This window comes from Phascolarctos cinereus, unplaced genomic scaffold (genome assembly GCF_003287225.1).
Source record: "Phascolarctos cinereus isolate Bilbo 61053 unplaced genomic scaffold, phaCin_HiC Scaffold_4;HRSCAF=312, whole genome shotgun sequence".
NCBI lineage: Eukaryota > Metazoa > Chordata > Mammalia > Diprotodontia > Phascolarctidae > Phascolarctos > Phascolarctos cinereus.
Window position 1 is genome coordinate 376,950,583 of NW_027555847.1, and position 21,098 is coordinate 376,971,680.

General features: G+C 39.4%; 1 protein-coding gene across 2 annotated transcripts in view; it reads left to right on the forward strand.

The window, feature by feature from the left end:
* Positions 1-14,824, forward strand: part of HDHD2 (haloacid dehalogenase like hydrolase domain containing 2) — a 38,728-nt gene extending 23,904 nt beyond the window's left edge. The window contains exons 3-6 of one of the 2 annotated variants that reach the window (XM_020985788.2): positions 5,321-5,537; positions 8,608-8,671; positions 11,479-11,613; positions 12,847-14,824. In XM_020985788.2, the coding sequence (XP_020841447.2) occupies positions 5,321-5,537; positions 8,608-8,671; positions 11,479-11,582 (385 nt within the window). In that variant the 3' untranslated portion in view covers positions 11,583-11,613; positions 12,847-14,824. Of the gene's footprint in view, positions 1-5,320; positions 5,538-8,607; positions 8,672-11,478 lie in introns of both variants that reach the window. The other variant, XM_020985784.2, reaches the window with a different exon arrangement.
* Positions 14,825-21,098: the final 6,274 nt, after the last annotated feature.

Genomic DNA, 21,098 nt, shown 5'->3' on the forward strand with positions numbered 1-21,098 from the left:
CTTCATCCTCTGTTTGATCACACATTCCTTAGAGTCAGGCCGCTTCCACTAGTGGGCCTGGGCCCTCATTTTGGGCTCCCAGCAGGGCCCACTGTTTGGTGGCAGTGTGATAATGGCAACATTCTTGTTTCATATTCCTTTAGAAAACACTGCCACATGTTTAAATTTTATGTTTAAGTGACAGTATGGTCCTCCCTTGATGTTTTCAGCTTTATTATGTCAGTTCAATTTGCTTGATATTTTCTCTTTGATTTTAATTAAATAGAGTATGCTGCTAAAAATTGTTATTTCACAATTTTGGCAATTGCCCAAGTTACATCTTAAGTTTAATTTCTGGTTCATACTGCCATTTTGAAACAAAATAGCCAATAAAGTTTTCAGGGGAAGCATATGTTTAAAAGTAACAAAACATAGTCAAAGTATCAAAGCATTTGATAAACCCAAAGACCCTGCTTACCAGGGTAATGACTCAATAAGTGACAAGTGCTACTGGGAAAATTGTAAAGCAGTCTGGCAGAAATTTGGTATAGGCTAGCATCTCATAGCATATAACAAGATAAATTCCAAATTAATGCATGACTTAGCCATTAGAGGTGACATAAGCAAGTTGGGAGAGTAAGGAAGAAATTACCTTTTGGATTTATGGAGGGAAGAAAAGTTCTTGATGGAACAAGGGATAGAGGGTCACAGATAGTTAAACTGACAATTTTTATTGTATAAAATTTAAAAGTTTCTGCACAAACAACATCAGTAGCTCAAATTCTAATTTTAAAATTAGAAACAATTAGAAAAAAATCTTTGCAGCAGATTTCTCTGATCCAGGATATATATGGAATTGATTAAAATTTATGACACTAATTGCTGTTTCTCAATAATTAAATGGTCAAAGGACATGAACAGGCAATTTTCAAAAGAAAATCTATGTGAAAAAATGTTCCAAATCACTAGTAATTAGAGAAATGAAAATTAAAACACATAAATATAGCAGCTTTTTTCTTTTTTTAAATTAATTTTAGTTTTCAGTATTCACTTCCATAAGATTTTGAGTTCTAAATTTTCTCCCCCTCTCTTCCCTTTCCTCTCCCCAAGACAGTGTGCTGTTATAGTCTCTACATGTACATTCATATTAAACATTTTCACATTAGTCATGTGGTAAAGGAGAATTAGAACCAATGGGTTGAACCATGAGAAAGAAGAAACAAAAGAGAGAGGGAGAGCAAATAATATGCTTCAATTCAGATTCCATAGTTCATTTTCTGGATGTGGACAGCATTTTCCATCATGAGTCTTTGAAATTGTATTAGATCTTTGCATTCCTGAGAAAAGCTGAGTCTATCAAAGTTAGTCATCGCACAGTGTTGCTGTTCAGCTTTTTACGAAGTAGTAAAAAAATGAGTACTGAAGGGGTGCCCACTTATTGGGGAATATCTCAAATTATAGTATGTGAATGGAATGGAATGTTATTGTGCCATAAGAAATGTTAAAATGGATAGTTTCAGAAAAAACTGTAAAGGCCTTTATGAACTAATATGGAATAAAGTAAGCAGAATGAGAAGAATAATTTATACAATGACAATAATATTATGAAGAAAAAAACCTTTAAAAGACTTGAGAATTCTGATCAATTCAATGAAATAATTGCACCAAAGATAAAGAATGGCTACCCACCTCTTAACAGAGAAGCTGATGGACTCACAGTGTTTGGACGTGGCCAGTTGGGGGATTTATTTTTCTTTACTCTGCACATTTGCTATAAGAGTTTTTGCTTTTTCCTTTTTCAGTGGGAAGAAGGAGGAAGCAGGCAAAGAAGAACCAATAAAATCTCGATTATTAAAGGAGAATAAAAAAAGTACCGTACAGATACTATTTTACAGTATGCAAACTTGGTTCTAACAAAATTATTAGAAGGCAGAAATGTGGCAGAAAACTGGAGGGGGGGGGAACCCAACTGTGGTTAGAGATATACTTAGGATGACTTTGTATTGTATCAGAATGCTATATTGGAAGATGAAGAGTTGAGAGTGTAAAGGAACGGAAAGGGGGAAAAAAGTTAGCAAAAGGAAGATAGATTTTTCCTAAAGAGCTTGTACATCTATTTTATACCTATTTCTCTTGATGACTACATAAAGATGAACTGAGACATCTTTATAGCTAATAATCTTTAAGTAAAAGTGTAGACGAGCTTCAAGTTACAGGAGCTGGGATCCCAATTGAGTAGCTAGGTTCAAGCTTTAGTTAACTTTAACAAGCATTTTGAAACATAAACTCAACAGAAAACAGTATTAGGAATTAATGGTCCCATGTCCTTAAATTCAATCCCTGAGGACCCTAAAATCAACTCATTATTTTCCTCCCCCAAATCCATGCCTCTTCCAAACTTGCCCACTTCTGTTTAGAGTACAGCCATCCTTCTGGTCTCTAAGGTTCACGACTTCACCATCCTGCTTGACATTTAACTCACTCTCCCTCACTGCACATAAACTAGTCTAGTTGCTACATCTCATAGTTTCTACCTCCATAAAATCTTTTGTATCCATACCTTTCTTGCTACTTATATGGCTACCATCCTGATTCAGGCCCTCATCACCCCTCAACCTGACAATGGCAGTAGTCTCTTAATTGTTCACCCTGCCTTAAATCTTTTCTCCCTTCCAGTCCTTTCTCCACACGGCTGCTAGAGTAGTTTTCTTAAGGCATAGATCTGACTGTATTGCTTCTCTACTCAGTAAATTCCAGTAGCTTTTCAGGTCAGACCTCCTCTGATATTTACAACCTGGCTCCATTTTCCACTGTAGTGGAAAGAACTGAGGACTAGGTGTTGAGACTTGAATGTTCTAGTTCTGCCTTGGCCCCTAACCATTTATAGAATAGTTAACTTCCTTAGGGATCCTGCTTTTTTTTTTTTTGTTAAGGAGTTGAACTAAGATTATCTGTATCTAAGGTTCCTTCCAGTTCTAAAATTAGTATGAATCTGTATTTCCCTTTAGTTTTTTTTTTTTATTTTTAATGGTCATAGATTTTGTGACCTTTTCTTTTAAGTTTTAGTTTCTTTTTCCTCTAAATCAGGGTTTGACAAGCCAGCTTGCCTGCTCATGAGCCAAGAACAGTTTTTACATTTTAAAGTACAATAAAATTTTATTTAAAATATGTTTAAAAAAACCTGCCATGCTTAACTCTTGGTGTTGGTACAAAAGCAGTTGTCCCTGCTCTAAATTATTAGGGTTTGAGGGTTTTAAATTTCTTGCAGACAATAACAAAAATTTTTGCTGGGTTTTTGCATTCCATCTTCTGCTGTAGACTTTCAAGCTAGGGCTGCTTTGTTCCCTTTTCTCTTTGTATTCCAAAAGGACTTCCAATTAGGCAGGAAATCTCAGGCTTTCTCTGGTAGATTCTTTCCAATTACAAAAGCAACCTCAGTATTACCTTAGAAATGCTTTAAGTACTAAGATAGACATGTGGATATTTGCTTTGTATCCAAGATCTGTTCATGAATAGCCTGGATAGGGTTTAATTTCTAATCCATTCTAACTCTGTACTGGCTCTGTGTAAATATAACAAAATATATACTGTAAGAAAGATTGATAGGAGCAGGAACCACTTTGCTGAGAGATTTGTACATCCTGCAGTCTGGGGGGGCCCAGTTCCCATTTAGAGTAGTGTAGAGCAACCCACAGCTTCACCCCTTCCAGGGAAGGCACTGAAATACTGTCTGGGAATTAAGTACACACATCAATCAAACTTACAAGCCCTTTCCCCAGTTAATATATAATAAAATATTTACAAAGCTAAATCAAATGTTTTTAGTTTAGCTGTATAAGTGGAATGCAATTTTGAGGTCTATTGCATAAAGAAATCCAGTTCCCCAGCAGAGGAGTAAATGAATGGGAAATGGGGATTGGGGGGGGCAGCTAGTGAAGGACACTAGGAGGTGATTTATCCATTAGCTGTGGCTCTTTAAGGCAAGCACAGTGGCTTTCCTAGACTTTTAAACAACTGGATCATAGAACCTCTCCTAAGAAATAAATTTCTGTTAATATCAGTGATTGAATTTGAATAGTAGGAAAGGATCTTTCTTGTCCTGTGAGCCATTTGTAGTAATGTGGTGCATTGTAACTAACACTTGGGCATGGTAATAGCCCAGTATTGGTTTTTACTTAATGAAATATTTAATGACAAAGGTCCGAATTCTGCATCTCCCACAGGAAGGTAGTCTTGAGACCACTGACAAAAATAATTTAGCAATTTGATAGTTGAGTGCTTAATTACTAGAAATTGTTAAGGAAAAGATGTGATGAATTCTTAAATGGTGAGCATACTAAATAACTTAAGTAGATAACTCAAAATAACTTAAACTAGTAAGCTGATTAAAAGTTAGTTAAAAAATCAAATTCTCCCCTCCCCAGTACAGTGTATGAATGTAATTTTAAAAAGGCTGCTACTGTCATTACCATTTGGAAAATGGAGGGGACTGTATCTGAGTGCCCTTGGTTGGTTGCAGTTTTTCATCTCGGTATTGGTAGTTAGGATCTGTGGTTGAGAGTAGGATTTAACTATCAAACTGATAGTGGGGCCCTCTGTCACCTTATGTGTTTGGTTCCAGGGTATCAAAGTAAAGGATTATAACTTGAAACTGCAAATTCAGCCCTAGAAAAACATATAGGTGGCATATAATGTTACTACTGTAGTGTTAGCAGTTATAGGATTAAAAAGCATTAAGAAGATTCAAGAAGAAATAAGGATTAAACTTGGGATCAGAAAACGAGATTTTTTTTTAAACATTTAAAAAATATTTCTGAATAAGAAGAAATGCTGAATCATGTAAAAGAAAAACTCAGTTCACAAGTGCTTTAGGTATTAGTCGAGGGGGTTACTAAAGCAAGAAAAATTATATTAATTTATAAAAGGCTCACGAACCTCTGCACATACCACTCAGCAAAGACTGAAACTACCCATCTTAGTACTAACAAGCTTTCTTCCTTGAGTAATCTCTTTGAGTTCCAGTTCCCCCAACTCTTTCTTTGGCGATGTAACTCAGTTGTCTGAAGCCACTAAAGGCAAAAGGTTGAAGCAGTCCCCAGATTAATAATCTATCACCTTTCTTCAAAGCATCTTTGACTGTAATCCATAGCAATCTTTTCTCTTGAAACCTTTGTGTATTCCTTTAATGGACAGTAAGATGTTAAATGTTAATAAGGAATTATTTATTTCTTTAAGTAAAAAGAAAGTCATTGTCTAAGGCTAACATCCCTCTCTAGCATTGTATTCTAGCACTGTAAAACTCTTCTTAAAGTCAGTTTGCATTTTTTCCTTCTTTTTCTAGGCTATTACTGAATGGTGCTCCTCTTATAGCAATACACAAAGCCAGATATTATAAGAGGAAAGATGGCTTAGCCTTGGGACCTGGACCATTTATTACTGGCTTGGAGTATGCTACAGACACCAAAGCCATAGTTGTTGGGAAGCCAGAGGGAAAATTTTTCTTGGAAGCTTTGCGTGGCATTGATTGTACACCAGAAGAAGTCATTATGATCGGAGATGTAAGTAAATGTCCCGTGATTGTTCCAGTACACCTAGTTAACTGGTTTAGAATAGCTATTTTAGGAAAGCAAATGTTACCACTGGTCTTATATGTATAGTAATAATTCAAGTTGTTGGCATAATTAAAATAATGTAAAATATTTTTTGACCCAGAGTAGGTTTTGCCTTATTGACAGATGGTTTTCAGAACCTAAATTTTGAAGGTTTCTAATAGTTCCAAAGAAGATGATAAAGCACATATACACATATGTCTGTGTGTATATATTTATATTTAATATATTTATATACATAATGCATGTATTTTAAGTGCTTTGTTGTAAGCCTTCAAAATTACATAAATAGGGGCAGCTAGGTGGCACAGTGGATAGAGCACTGGCCCTGAAGTCAGGAGGACCTGAGTTCAAATCCGGCTTCAGACCAAACACTTTACACTTACCAGCTGTGTGACCCTGGGCAAGTCACTTAACCCCAATTGCCTAAAAAAGAAAAAGAAATTACATAAATATCAGTCCTTATTAAAAATCTTGATTTCCAGTTGATAAATGTTGTAAGGATATGAACAGGCAGTTTTCTAAGGAAGAAATTCAGACTATCAAAAGCCATATGAAAAAATGTTCCAAGTCACTAATAATTAAAGAAATATACACTGAAGCAACTTCGAGGTTCCACCTCACACCCATCAGATTGGCAAAATTAATAAGAAGAAAGTGACAAATGTTGTAGGGGCTATGGGAAAACAGCCACATTAATGCACTATTGAAGCTGTGAATTAGTGTAGCCATTCTGGAAAACAGTTTGGAAGTATGCCCCAAAGTTACTAAATATATTTTTTAAACTTGAAAGCCTCTTGTGGAAGCAATCCTGGGTTCTTAATAGTAAGAATAACAACTGTTGGGGGGCAGCTAGGTGGTACACTGGATAGAGCACTGGCCCTGGATTCAGGAGGAGCTGAGTTCAAATCCAGCCTCAGACATGTAATGCTGTGTGACCCTGGGCAAGTCACTTAACCCCCATTGCCCAACCGGGGAAAAAAAAAAGAATAACAACTGATGTTTGTCTAACATTTAATGGCTTACAGAGTGCTTTACCTACATTTCCTCATTCAAGCCTCATAGGAGATCTGTGAGAGAGGCCAGCAGAGCACAAGCTGCGGTTGGCAGGTTATTGTCAAACTTCTTGTCCAAGTATCAGGCTCCATAGGTTCAGAGGAGCTCATCATCTCCAGAAGTTTGGCTACCAAGTGATAGGATTTTTCAGCCACAGCAGTTATTAAAGACCATCTACTAAGAGTTTTTAATTGCATTGTGAAGGGACAAAATAATGGATCCTTGAAGTATTGTGAAATCTAATTTCTGCATAGAACATCCTGTAATAATTACTGATGTTTGCATAGTTCTTTACAGTTTACAAAATACTTATGCAACATATACTTTCATTTTATGTTCATGATTGTCTTGTGAAGTAGGTAAGGCATGTATGTGGCACTGTCTTCATTGTATAAATGGTAAGTTCAGAGCTTAAATCCAAGCCCTAATGTTTTTTCTAGGACATTGTGGATTAACGTCTTCATCAGACCCTGGTATATCGATAGCAAATGCGGGTAGCCCAGTTTTGAATCATAGAATTGTAAGAAATTTTAGAGTTCATCTATTCTACTATATTACACATAAGGAAACTGAGTCAAGTGATGTTAAGTTCCTTGCCCAGTCTCACATAGGTAATTAACGGCAACACTGAGACTAGAAGCCAGCACATTATTTGGTTTCTGATAAGGATAAAATTACTTTCCAAAGTCACTTGAAGAGTTGGGATTTTAATTCTCACTTTCTCAATTCCCAGTCCTCCATTTTCTGAATTCTGCTATTTGTTATTGAGTTGTAGAATCATATAACCTGATGATACTTTTAGAAGCCATCTTTTTATACTGTTCCCCTGCCTCTAGAATTGGACTACATTTAAACTGTAACTAGAAAGCAAAAACCTGTCCTATGTTTTAATATTCTCAGGGAAGGAACATTTTTAATGTTCTAATATTTTCCAAGAAGGAAAGTCTCTATCCTCTCATAGAAAACACATCATGGAATCCCAAAGCTGTCTGCTGGAATATCTGCCTTCAAAATCTTAACACAATTAGTGACTATTGTGTTACCTTGACTTAATAACGTTAGAAGCTGAAAAAATGGGAAGAATACTATTTTTCCATTTCCTGCTTTAATGTAAAAAATGGCATATATTTCTGCTGTGCACAGCTCACTCAGCTCGCCACTAGAGCCAGGATCCTAACTTTGAAGGAATAAGACCAGCTTAACCTTCTATCTCGAATATACATTGATGAGGCTGGAGACAAGATGGAAGCAACTCCGTTTATTTTTAGCAAAGCACTTACTTATATAGTAAAATAACAGGAACTCTTTCTCAAGTTACAATGACGTATAGCCCATGCTGTGCTTAAGGATAGTGCATGCATGTCCTGTGTACTTATCTGACTCCAATCCCAGAGTAGACTGCTAATGACCATACAATAACTAGGGGAGTTAAAGATTGTTACAGATCCATACAATGGAGCACCGAACCAGGCGACCTTTGCTCAAAGATCAGCACCCGAGAGGGGCCTTCACCCATCAGTGAGACCTCTTGAATAGCCTGTGGCCCTCTACATCCTTACAGATCCCCAACATATTTCTGAAAGTAGAACATTGAAGTTGGGTAAATATGTTCTCTATGCCTCAGAAAACAGTTTTGTTACTGTAATGCCTATTCCAGGCCTTGAACATCTTCCCCACAGATGGGGGACACAGCTCTGCTTTCAGAATCTTGCTGGGAGACTACTTTGTCTTCCATCTTTCTCACTTTTTGTGGAAGATGATGGAATTACAGTAGTCATTATATATGAAACATAAATTGTACCTCATTTCATTTATAGCTGTGTGGAAATAAGTACTTGCGCTTAGCCATACGGATCTTCATACTAGTTGGTGGATTGTGGGGTTTTTTTCTGTGTTGACTTTTTGCAGGCAGATACTGGTGTGTTGACTGGTGACTAAATTAATTCTGTGTTATGTTTCCCAGGACTGCAGAGATGATGTTGGTGGAGCTCAGAGTATTGGCATGCTAGGTATCTTGGTGAAGACTGGTATGTATCTTTTACTTCTGCCTGCCCTCCTAGGCAGTACCATAGGAAAAACAACCACATTGGATCCTAAAACTACCTGTTTGCAAAAATGGCAAAGCCTTCTGGAGAACTTAATTTTCCTCATGCCTCCAATTAGAAGTAAAATGCACTGAAGTTCCTAGTGGACAGAAGCCTGTAGGGAAAGGGCCTATGTTTACCACTGAGGTTCTCCTTGGCTTCTCATTGTAATGATAATTGTGAGATCTGCATGCGTTCACTCATTTACATACAGAATTCAGCCTGTGTTTTCTGGACACCTCCAATGCCTTCTGTGGTTAATTAGATCAATTTACCACTGGTTACATTGTTTTGTAATATATAGTGACAGCATAATCATTCCTTTAATTCGTGTACTACACACACACACACACACACACACACACACACACACGATAAAGCCATCCCATTTGGCAACTGGCCATTTAAACAAGCTAATATATGATATCCAGCATTCCTAATATTAGCATTTTCTCAGGTCTCTTTTTACTTTTCAGCCTATTTATGATTGGTAAAGAAAAGTTTGGGAAACAGTAGCAATTGAGATGCTTGAGATCTAGGTATCACAAATGATTTGGTTTCTCAAAGACAGTTTTCCTCTATAGAACATAATTGACTAAAAGCCATTTGTGGATGAAGAAAAAACAAGCAGTAGATAAGGCCCAGTAATTTATCTTATATCCTATTTTATTAAGAATTAATGAATTTAGCAGAAAGTAACCAAAAAATCTGTCAAAGAATCATCATCAAAGCCAAGCTGTGTGTTAATGTTTCTACAGCCATCCCAGAGGATAGCTCTGCTGTTTGCTTAGGTACATGAAATGATAATAAGACCACTTAATATGACTGTTCAAACGAAAGAAGATTTAAAATGTACAAGTCCTTCAAAGTCACAAATAGAATCTTAGAATTGGGGAAGCCACATTGGTCCCAATGTAAGGGAAATGGGTTTTTTCCAAGATGCTCTTCAGGCCATTGCATCTACATTCCATTATTTAGAATCACCATTCTGCCAAGGATTGAAAAGTGTCTAGTATGTGTTTTTGCTCTGCTGTTCAATAATCTAAGATTGGCTTCATAACACTATTTATAACAGTAGCCCTGGATCTTCTCCAAGGTCCTCCTTGCTTCCTGTGTAGGGAACTGGTTGTTGGTATCATGATTGCTCTATTTTATTTTGTTTGTTAATCCCAGTTGTATGTACCTTTCCAGCAATGGCACTCTTGCCCCCTCTGCCTCTTCTTTAACTTCTTCAAAGAGAATGAAGTAAAGTGTCTAAATTCATGATCTTGCTATCTTTTACACATTCTTGTCTCTTGCTGTTTTATTTCTTAGCAACTTAGGAAATCCCCAAATGTAACATCTGCTGTTTTGTACTGTGTGCCTGGATGTTCTTATCCAATAACTCCAGGTTGGACTCAGTGACCTCTGAGATCCCTTCCAGCTCTAAATCTGTCATCCTGGGGTCCCGTGATCCTGTAATTGAGGATTGACTGAAAGGGCCTGAAATGACCCTATTGCACTTCTTCACCAGCCAGGCTCCATAAGTGGAACCTCGAGTTACTACATATGTTGAAGTAAACATTCTGTTACTTGTGGCTTTCTACAGAGGAGTCAAAGGTTAGCCAGCAGAGAAGCAAAATGCTCTGAAAGGATTCCTGTTTTAGGACTGAAGAAATTAATTCCTGCACATGAAAATTTGTTACAGAATCTGAAGAGTTATAGGAGACCTCAGTTGATCATTTAGTTCAAACCCTACTTGAAAAAGGAATTCTAACTGCACCTTATTAACCAGTGGCTTCCCAGCCTTTGCTTGAAGACTTCCAAATGAAAGAGAAACCACTACTTCCCAAAGTAGCCCATCCTGCTTTTGGAGAGCCGTGACTCTTAAGATCCTAACCTTATAGGGCATGAGCCCTGAGACCTTCACGATCTTGGTCACCCTTCTCTGGACTCTCTCCAGCTTTTCCTTGTCTTTCCTGACCCAAACATAACAGTCCAAATGTAGTCTGACCCAAGTAGCAGCCCAAGGTAGGAGCCTTCTCATTTCTAGATCATCTGTCTCTTAATGTAGCTTCACTTTGCGCACACACACACACACACACACACACACACACACACACACACACACTCTCTCTCTCTCTCTCCCCCCCCCCTTCCCTCTCCCTCCCTCCCTCTCTCTTTCCTTCTCTTTTCTCTCTGTCTCTCTTTCTGTCTCTGTCTCTCTCTTACCATATCAGTGTTGATTCTAAAAGAGCAAGAAATTATGGGAAAAGGCAGGTTCAGAACAGAAAACAAGGAGATAAGAGAACAACTCACATTTACATAGTATTTTATATACAGTCTCTCATCCCACAGCCATGAGAAGCAGGTGGTAAAAAATGATTCCCATTTTTACAAAGGAGGAAATAGTGATTGTGACTTTTCTTGATCCTGATTTAAAAGTAATCATTCAATGTTCATTCTTGTCTTTATAGTAAGTGGAGGTGGGGGGGGGGTGTTTGGCAGCTACAGAAATTTTAAATTGCCATAAAGCATTCCAGTAGCTCTGTCATCTGGCATGGTTTGGTGGCTCTGAGGATGTTGAACCTGAGGCTTTTTTGAACTCCCTCCTAGTCCCATCCCATAAAAGCTTCTGTAGGAGGTGGTTACCTTCTGGTTCTCCAGGGGTTGGGGGAAAAGGTTCTATGATGACCCAGGTGCTCTAGGACCAGGATTAATTTAACATCCAAAGCAACTGCCTTTGTTTGCTCTGTTTACTTTCATTTCAGGGAAATACCGAACAGCAGATGAAGAGAAAATTAATCCAGCTCCTTACTTAACCTGTGAGAGTTTTCCACATGCGGTGGACCACATCCTACAACATTTACTATAAGAAAGGAGAGCAACATGAAACAACTTGAAATGTAACTTTTTATTTTCCCAGAATGCATCTTTAAAAACTCACTGGGCCCGGGATGCACAGAAACCCTCCTTTGTTGTGCATTAATTAGAGGGAAGGGTATTGAACTTTAGCCAGTTACTAAGCCTTACTAATCCTAATCCCTCTAGTTTTATTTTGTAAACATGATAAAACCTAAAGAAACAGAAGCAGAAATTTTGTGCCATTCCTTTTAAAATATTCATCAGATTAGGCAGTCAGTCCTAGGAGAGAAAATCCACCATAGGGATGGTGTTCTGCTTGTCTTTTAACTGTTACTCTGGGAGGGAGTAGTATTCAGTGTGTGAATAAAGTTGAATCGGTTTTTTAAATTATAAAACAATGTGTTAAAAGGTGCATCAGCCTGTAGTTTTAGTATTGATTGCAACTGTGAAATCCATCAAATATTTTAAGCAATTGAAACATGTAGGAAGTAAAAATGAATTATCCCTTAGACCAGGCAATCAAGTGAATTTGCTGTAACGAATGATGAAAACTAGATTATCTGCTATATTATTCCCATCACGGGTGACTTTTTTTTCTCTTCATTAGCCAGAAACGACTAATTTAAATTTAGAGCCTGATTTTAATTTAAAATAATATTACCATTAATAACCTATTCATTGCAGATACCTATTACACTGTGTAACAGTTGTTTTGGAAATTTTATGTAAAATTAAAACTATCAGTATTTTACAGATGTTTTAATTAGACATTGTTATTAACAGGAACAGTGCAGAAACTAAAATCAAGCCTTTAATGTCTTATAGACCATGCATTTTTGAAGTTACTGTCCACCAGGGTCCTATTAACTGTACATTTGTAAGATTTCATTATTTTTCCCTCTAACACTATGGGAAAAATCTTTTAGAAGCTACTGGGACATATTCAAGCTTTTATGTACTTGGTTAGTACAGCTGTAAAATGAAATCCTGTCATTTAGCATGGATCATTCTTCTCATGTTAAATCCACCAAAATGAAGGGGCCTACGCTGGTAATGATTTCCCTAGCACATTTGCATACTGTGCTAATCCCGGTCCTTTGCAGTTGTTGTACTGGGCTCTTGGGCATTAAATTATTAGAATGTAATTGTACATCATCATAGCATTCACCTTATTGAAACTCATTGGTGTTAATGAGCTGTGTGTTTTGGTACTTCAGTGCGTGTGGTTTTGGAAAGGCTGTGCTGAAATGGTCGTTGTCTCTCCTTTTCCACAGGCCACCAAACACTGTTTGAATATCACAGACCAGAGAAGCCTGAATTCAAAAAGCATAAGATAGGGACACAGACAGAAATCAGAGCTGCCTAGATCTTCCTCCATGTTTTTGGAACTACCAGTGTGGTTGTTCTGCCCTTTGGACTGATTTCACTCTGCTTTAAAAGTAGGAAAAACACTGCTCAGAGAGGAAAAAGCTCTGAGCCTCAGTCTGGATTTCCCATAGTGTGTGTGTCATCACCAGGGCTGCCTACAATTAGTGGGTAGAGAGAGGGAATCTTGTTCATAATCTTTTAATATTTAGAATATACTTTACAACCAAAAGAGACAAGCAGGGATTGTGCTTACTCCTATTATTATTTCAGTGGGAGAAAAACCCCCAAAACTTCTCTAAGGGTAAGTCATTCTGGGTAGGGTTCCTAATAATTGCAGCTGGTTTTAGGCACATTCCAGCACAGGTTCCTATAAGATTTGCTGCTTTGGCTGTGAGCCTATAAGAACCTGATTCTTACTACCTAGCTTTTTAACCCCAGTTAAAAAGCTCCATGCTAAGTACTTTAGGGAATACAGAAAAGTATCCTGCTCTCTGGGATGAGTAGGCAAGAGTAACACAAAATAATTAAAGCACATCCTAAGCCAGCATAAGTGATGAATTTTTCAGTATAGATAACAAAGAATTATGTATGTTCAGAGAAGGGTGAAAGCATGGGTTGAGTGGTTAGGATCTGAAGCACTGATTAAATTGTAGCTCTTGTGAGAGGAGGGCTAGGCATGGCATGGACAGCTCTCTCTTGGTTTTTGAAGAGCTTATTCCTATACTTTTCTGAAAAGAACATGCTAAATATGAGCTGTAACCTGCACGTCCAGCATGAACGATGTGCAGAGCAGCTAACTGCCATTCCTACTGAGGAAAAGGCCAAATGTGAGAAAAAACAAACTAGAAAAATATTTTGGTGAGGAGATAGATACCAAAGGACATTCACAAGGGTGGCCATCATTTTTGAAGACTCTTAAAGTTTGAATAAACTGGTATATTGACACTTCCCCATAGCCATTCCCTTTAGAAAGGGATTCAGTACTTGGTCAGTCTTAGGGCCTGTCCAGTGATAGAGACCATGGGTTCTGGTGGTTATCAGTTTTTGTATAATCTTACAAGGGCCAGGAAGTAGGAGCAACTAGGTGGCAATTTCATGAGATTATGAACTTGACAGAAATTGTACTTTCATGTTTTTCTTCTGAGACCGGGGAGTGCTTGAGATGTTTGTGTTGGTTTTTCTGTAGGGCTGAGTCTTTGCTACCTGGGTCTTTAATGTGCCCAGAGCAGATGGGTGCTGAGAAATTTAAGAATTGATAGGCAGTTTGGCATCATTTAGGTATCATTAAAAGCAATGATTCTCAAATCCCCAAGTTGCTGTGCTGTTCCCACTTTACTTTGAGCGTATATGGCCATATACATATAAGCTTATATGCATCTCTAATCAAAATAAACCTCACAGCTTGTTTGTATAGGCTACTCACAGACAGACCAACCGACAGACAGACAGACACACACACACACACACACACACACACACACACACGACTTCATTCTCCCTGTAAAAAGCTAGAGGAAAAGTAGGATAAGTAGTAGGTTTAAGAAGGCTGGTTCACTTTATTTATTCAGATTATAGTTCTACCAAGCATGTGTTACGAGCTTTTAAATTCCTTTGGAACTCTTCTTGTGCAGCCCCCTAGGGATTTTTTACTGTTCCTTCCTCTCAGAGAGACTGAAGGTTGGTCTAGATGCTTAAGGAAGCATATTTTCTTTTCCTTCTTTGACTCTTTTTCTTTGAACATGACTAATGAAGGGATTTTTTTTGCATGATTATACCTATTGGCAATGGGCTTTGTTTTTCTTGCCTTCTCAGTGCTGGGGGAGCAGGGGAGATAATTTTGAACCGAAAATAAAATAAATAAAAATGTATGAACGATAACTTTAATTCCATTGTTTGGTTTCAGCTTTGGGCCATCCCACAAGTCTTAAAATCCTTGGGCAGCTACAATAGAGAATTATTAATAGTTTGAGTACTAAACTTAATTCACTAAAAATAACTGCTTCTAGCAACAAACCACATTTGAACATTAACATTTGTTTGCATAGGGCATAGTTGGGCTCTACTTTGCACATCAAAAGTTTCGAGCCATTTTTAAGATTTAACGTGGGGACCCACTGCTGACTTCCCAGAATCTGAGTTGGAAGAACCTCTGAGGTCATGCAGCCCATCCCAAGAAACCCTCCCTTTACCAAGAATAGTCACCTGGCCCGTGCTGGAGAGCTGTACTGAAGGGAAGCCTCCCACCATGTACCATAGTTGCTTGTTAAGCTTTTTGTCTACATAAAGACTAAATTCTTGAGCCTCGCTGTTCTTTCCAAGGTAAAACAGAAGAAAGCTGATCCCTCCTACCTTTGAAAACAGGAACCTCTGCTGTAAGTCTTCCCAGGCTAAATTTCCCTAACTCCTTCACTTTTGTAGGCATTAACAGATGAAGGCATGCTGCCCCCAGAAGATTACAATCTGAGGGCTTTAACAAAGCTGTCAGAGCACTTCAGATCGTTTTAATTAAGACATCCTAATTCTGAATACTTCAGAATTCACCTTCATACCGTCTTGGTCTTCCTTGCCATCTTCAGGATGGTGTCAGTGAGAGAAGACCAAGAGGTTGGAGAAGCTTCATAATACAGTGGAAAGTCAGAAGATAGGAATGGGGGTTTCTGGACAGAGATACTGGAGTAGTTTGCCATTTCCTTCTCCAGTTTAGTTTACAGATGAGGAAACTGAGGCAAACAGGGTTAAGTGACTTGCCCAGGATCATACAAATTAGTAAATATCTGAGGCCTGATTTGAACTTGAGGCCAGCACTCTATGTATGTGCCACCTAGCTGCCCAAAGAACACTAATGGTAATTAATAAAGTCAGAATTAGGATCTAGGCCCTGTGATTCCAAATCAAGTGTTCTCCATTGCACCACACTACTTCTCCAATGATGGACAGTCATATAGTCTTTCACAGACAACACCATTTGAACCTTAGGACAATCATCCTAACATCAGTAGGTCAGAGATTAAAGTGACTTGTCCATACCACTAGTAAGTCTAACACTCTATCCACTATAACACACTTGTATGGAGATGGAATTCTTTGTAGAGGCAGCATATATAATACCCTGGAGGTGGGAGATGATGGTTACCTTAATAAATATCTTAACCTGTTAGGACAGGCAACCTTACCTACTAAAAAACAGCCTAACACCAACATTAAAGTGAAAAAGGTGCTTGTGTGATGCAAATTCCTGTGACAAAACTCATTGTATTTACTCATAAAAATCATAGGTATACAGTGTTAGGGCTATAAGAGCCTTAGAGGTCCTCTAGACCAGAGTTCTTAACCTGGGATCCACAGAACTCCCAAGGGGTCTGTGTAAAAGTTGCAGAGGGTCTGTGAATTTGGTTGGAGGAAAAATAGGATCTGGCTTTCTTTGTAATCTTATATACTGTATTTTATATGTTTAAAAACATTATCCTGAATAGGGATCCATGATACAAAAAAGGTTAAGGACCCTTTATCTAATCCAACTCCTTTATTTTACTGATAAGAAAACAGTCCCAGAGAGGGAAGTGATTTGCCTCTGGTAATAGATATAGAGTCAGAGGTAAAACCTGGATATAAGTCCAGTGCCCTTTGCACATGCAATCTCAAATCCAGTAATCATAGTGATAATTTACTTCAAGATTTACAAGGTGCTTTTTTCACTCCAATCCCATGAGGCAGTCTTAACTGTTATCTCCATTTGGCAGATGAGAAATCAAGTTACCCAAGTAACTGGGTAACTGGGTAACTCAAACCCAGATCCTCTGACTATTTGCTGTGTTGTTTCCCCTAAACCATGCCTCCTCAGCTTCAGTGAAGTTTAGAAGTCTTTTGGGGTAGGATCCTGGGTTAAGAAGTGTGTCCGGGAGGGGGGGCAGGCAGGTGGCACAGTGGATAGAGCTCCAGTCTTGGAGTCAGGAAGATCTGAGTTCAAATGTGGCTTCAGATACTTGACACTTACTAGCTGTGTGACCCTGGGCAAGTCACTTAACCTGACTGCCTCACCGAAAAAAAAAAAAGTAAGTCCCAGGAAGTGTAGAGATGAATATTACAGGGAAGAACATGAGGATTGGGTTGGTCCCCAGACCAAAATGAGGAAATTGGTTTTGAAGGGTTCAGATCCAATTTCATAAAGTTTTTAACTTTTAAATTAATGTCATTTAATTAAGTTAATGTCATTTCACATCACAGTAGTTTAATGGTAGGCATTCTCTAGTTGTGAGATCCTGCTATTTATTTTAGCACCTTGTCCTCCTGTTTCAAGTTTGGACAGGTCAGTTGAGATTGCTAGGCTCCAGAGGGCAGAAATAGGAACAAGGAAATTTCAAAAAGGCAAATGTAGACTTGACATAAAGAAAAGATTAAACTAACCCAAACTGGAACAGCCTCCCTCAGGAGACATGGGTTTCCCCTCACTGGAGGTACCCAAGTAAAGGCTAGATGACCACTTGTTGGATAGAGAGGATTCCTGTTCAGCGTTAGGTTAGAATGAAAGGCTTCTGGGGTCCCTTTCAATTCTGTGTGATTTTACAACACTTTCAATACTTAGAGTTGTGGCAAGAGTCAGGAAAGGATAGGGGTAGGAAGTGTTACAGATGAGACCTCACCTGTTTGGTAAGACTAAACCTAGTGACACACCACATGTGAGGGGGGAAGAGGAAAATTCCAAATGTGAGGAGTTAGGCAGATTGTACCAAGCAAATTGGTTCAGAGTTGGTGAGTCAAGAATATTGACACTGTGAGTTCTGGACATCAGACCTTCAGCTTAATCTGGTAGTCACTCAGGTTTGCCCTCTCCTTCATGTTCCATGTCAATTGGTTGCCAAATCCTATGGATTTTACCTCCACAGTATAGGAGGGGATAGGAATCAAATTTAAAAAAAAAATAGGAACTTAATAAAATTGTCAAATGTGAACATCTCCACATAACGGAAGGAAGGAAGGAAGAAAAGAGCTTGTTGGACTAACTAACCACCATAGTGCACTCATTGGTTATGGTGATGTAGGTGTGAGGTGCTCAAGACAATCCTGAAACTTAACTCTGTGTGGCTGCCTCCATTGCTTGGGTGCTCTTAGTTGCTAATCACAGGATCTCAGAATTGAAAAGGCCCTCAGAGGCCATCTAGTCCAGCCCAGAGATAAACAAGAGTGTTCTCCAACATCCCAAAAGAGATGGTCACCTAGGCGTTGCTTGAAGTCTGGTGTTCTGGAGACCTGCCTCTAGAAAACAGCCCATCCCTGTTCCCTGTAGCTCTAATCGTTAGAGGAAAACTTTTGCATCAAGCCTACGTCTGCCCCTCTACAACTTATACCCATTGCCCTAATTTAGCCCTATAAATCTATTCTTTTTTTCACACAATAGGCCTTAAAGATACTTAAAAGATATTTGTCCTGTCTCCCCAAGTATTGTGTTCTCTAGGTTAAAGATCTTCAGTGCCCATATGAAATGATCTTGAGACCTTTCCTTTACTGTGCTGGTCACCTTTTAGCTTATTGATGTGCTCCCTAAAATGTAGGATCCCAGAACTGAGCAGAATATTCCACATGTGGAATGGTTACTGGGTGACAAAGCTAAAGATTCAAACAGAAATCCTCTATCTCCAAATCCAATGTCATTTCCACTAGGCCACACTGCCCCCTCAGCCTTCTCAAATCCTCCTGCTCTACCTCAGCCACCCAGATAGATGGTCACACCCTTCATCTTGCCGTCATCCACAACTGTTCTACTTCCATATTCAAGAACTCTGAAATTCAACTTTTCATCTTTCCCTGTGCTTGTGAACCTGGTCTTCATCCTCCCCGTGGCCTCCATTCCTTCATTTTTTTTGCAGGTCATCACCCCTGCACTAGAAATAGTTTGCTCCTTTCTCTATCTCAACCCTTTAGTGAAACAATTTAATTCTATGTTCTCTTCTATTCTTGAATCCTTCACTCCCTTAGCAAACCTCAACCTGGAGAACTCCCACCATCGGCCTCCTTCACTCTTATTCACATGCTGCTGAATGGAACTACAGGAGTATGAGTTCAGTGATTACTTCTATGCAAATGATTTCCAGATTTCTATATAATCCAGCCATAGCCTGTCTCCTGAATTCTAGTCTCACATCAGTCAGTCAATAAACAGTTATTAATCACCTACTATATACCAGGCACTATGCTAAGCTCTGGCCATAAGACAGTTCTGGTCCTCAAGAGGCTCACAATCTCCTGGGGCAAACAAGTATGTACAAACAAACTACAGGAAAAATAGAAAATAATTTAAAAAGGGAAGACACTAGAATTAAGAGGGTACTCAAAGGAAGACAGAAGTCAGTAGGTGAAGATGAGGAAGGTGAGAATTCCAGGCATAGGGATAGCCTGAGAAAATGCCCGGGGTCAAGAGATGGAGTGTGTTGTTCAGGAACAGCAAGGAGGCAGGTGGCACTAGATTGAAGAGTACTTGTTGGGGAGTAAGGTGTAAGAAGACTGTAAGGGGGAGGGTATGAAGAACTTTGAATGTCCAAATTATTATATTTCATCCTGGAAACAGTAGGGAGCCATTGGATTTGACTGAGTAGGGGACTGACAAGGACAGACCTGTGGTTTAGGAAAATCATTTTGGTGGCTAAATGGAAGATGGACTGGGGTGGGGAGAGGCTTGAGGCAGGCAGACCCACCAGCAGCTTATCGCGATAGTCCAAAAATGAGGTGATGAGGGCCTTCATCAGGGAGGTGGCAGTATTGGAGGAGAGGAGGCATATTTGAGAGATGTTACAGAGATGAATTCAGCAGACCTTGGCAACAGATTGGATCTGGAGGGATGAGATAGTGAGAAGTCAAGGATGATGCCAAGGTCACAAACATAGGGGTCTGGGAGGATGGTGGTACCCTGAAGCAGTAACAGGGAAATTAGGGGACTAGTCAGGGAAAGGTTTAGAAAGAAAAACAATGATCTCAGTTTTGGAAATGCTGAGCTTAAGCTGTCTACTAGACATTTAGTTTGAGGTGTTTTAAAGGCATTTGAGGTGCAGGATTGGAGGTCAGCAGAGAGATTAGGGCAGGATGGGTAGATTTGAGAATCATCAATGTAGAGATAGTTAATTAAATCTATGTGAGCTGATGTGATCATGAAGTGAAGTAGCATAGATGAAGAAGAGGACCCAGGACAGAAATCTTTTGGGACATCTCTAGTTAGAGGACGTAACCGGGCTGAGGATCCAGTAAAGGAGACTGGGGAGTGGTATGATAGGTAGGAAGGGAACCAGGAGAGAATAGTGTTCCAAAAACCTAGAGAGAAGAAAGTATCAAGGAGAAGAGGGTAATCAGTAGTGTTAAAAGCTGCAGAGTCAGCAAGTCAGTGACTTGCTTGAGCTCTCTCCCAGACCTCTCCAAATAACCATAAAAAATGGCTCTAAACAAATTCTAAAGCAGCAGAACCCACAAAAAGACAGTAAAACAAATTTCCAGCCCAAGACAACCTGGATAGTTGATGGGAAAGGCATATAGTGCTGGGCAGGAGAGGAGCACAGTTTGGCATGGGTGCGCAGGCCGCAGGGAACCTAGAGCAGGCCTCAGAGGACTGGATCACGGGCAGCTGTGGCGGCTTCCTGACTCCTCAATCCATGAACGCCAAAGAGGGTCAGTGGGAAAAGTCTGTTTTTGTGGTGAGAGAAGAGCTAGGTGAGAGCTAGTTCCAGAGTGAAGAGCAGAGCCCGGGTGCCCGGGTGGTGGCTGTGTCCTCAGCTTCTGGCCTACAGACTGAGGGGGAATCAAGTGGCTGATCAGAGGGGGACTGCAGGGATCTCTTTGACAGTGCTGAGGCAGGAATCTCTTGCTTTGCCCGTGAGTGGATCTGGGTCACAGTTCTGGGTGGCGGTCCTGGGGTGAGGAAGAGCGCTGGCACAGTGGAGCTTGTAGTGGCTGTGGAGAGGAAACCCTCCTCACAGTTCCAAGAGAGAAAAGACTGCTTGTGGCCCATCACTCAAACACCAGAGCACAGACCAGGAAAAGAGTAAACACCTCGACCCCTATCATATCACTTTGGAAGAACTGAAAATTTACAGGGCCCTAGAAGTATCTCTGAAAACAGCTATACAAACCCCTGAAGCTTGGGACAGTACATTCTCCACATTGGAAGTAGACTTTT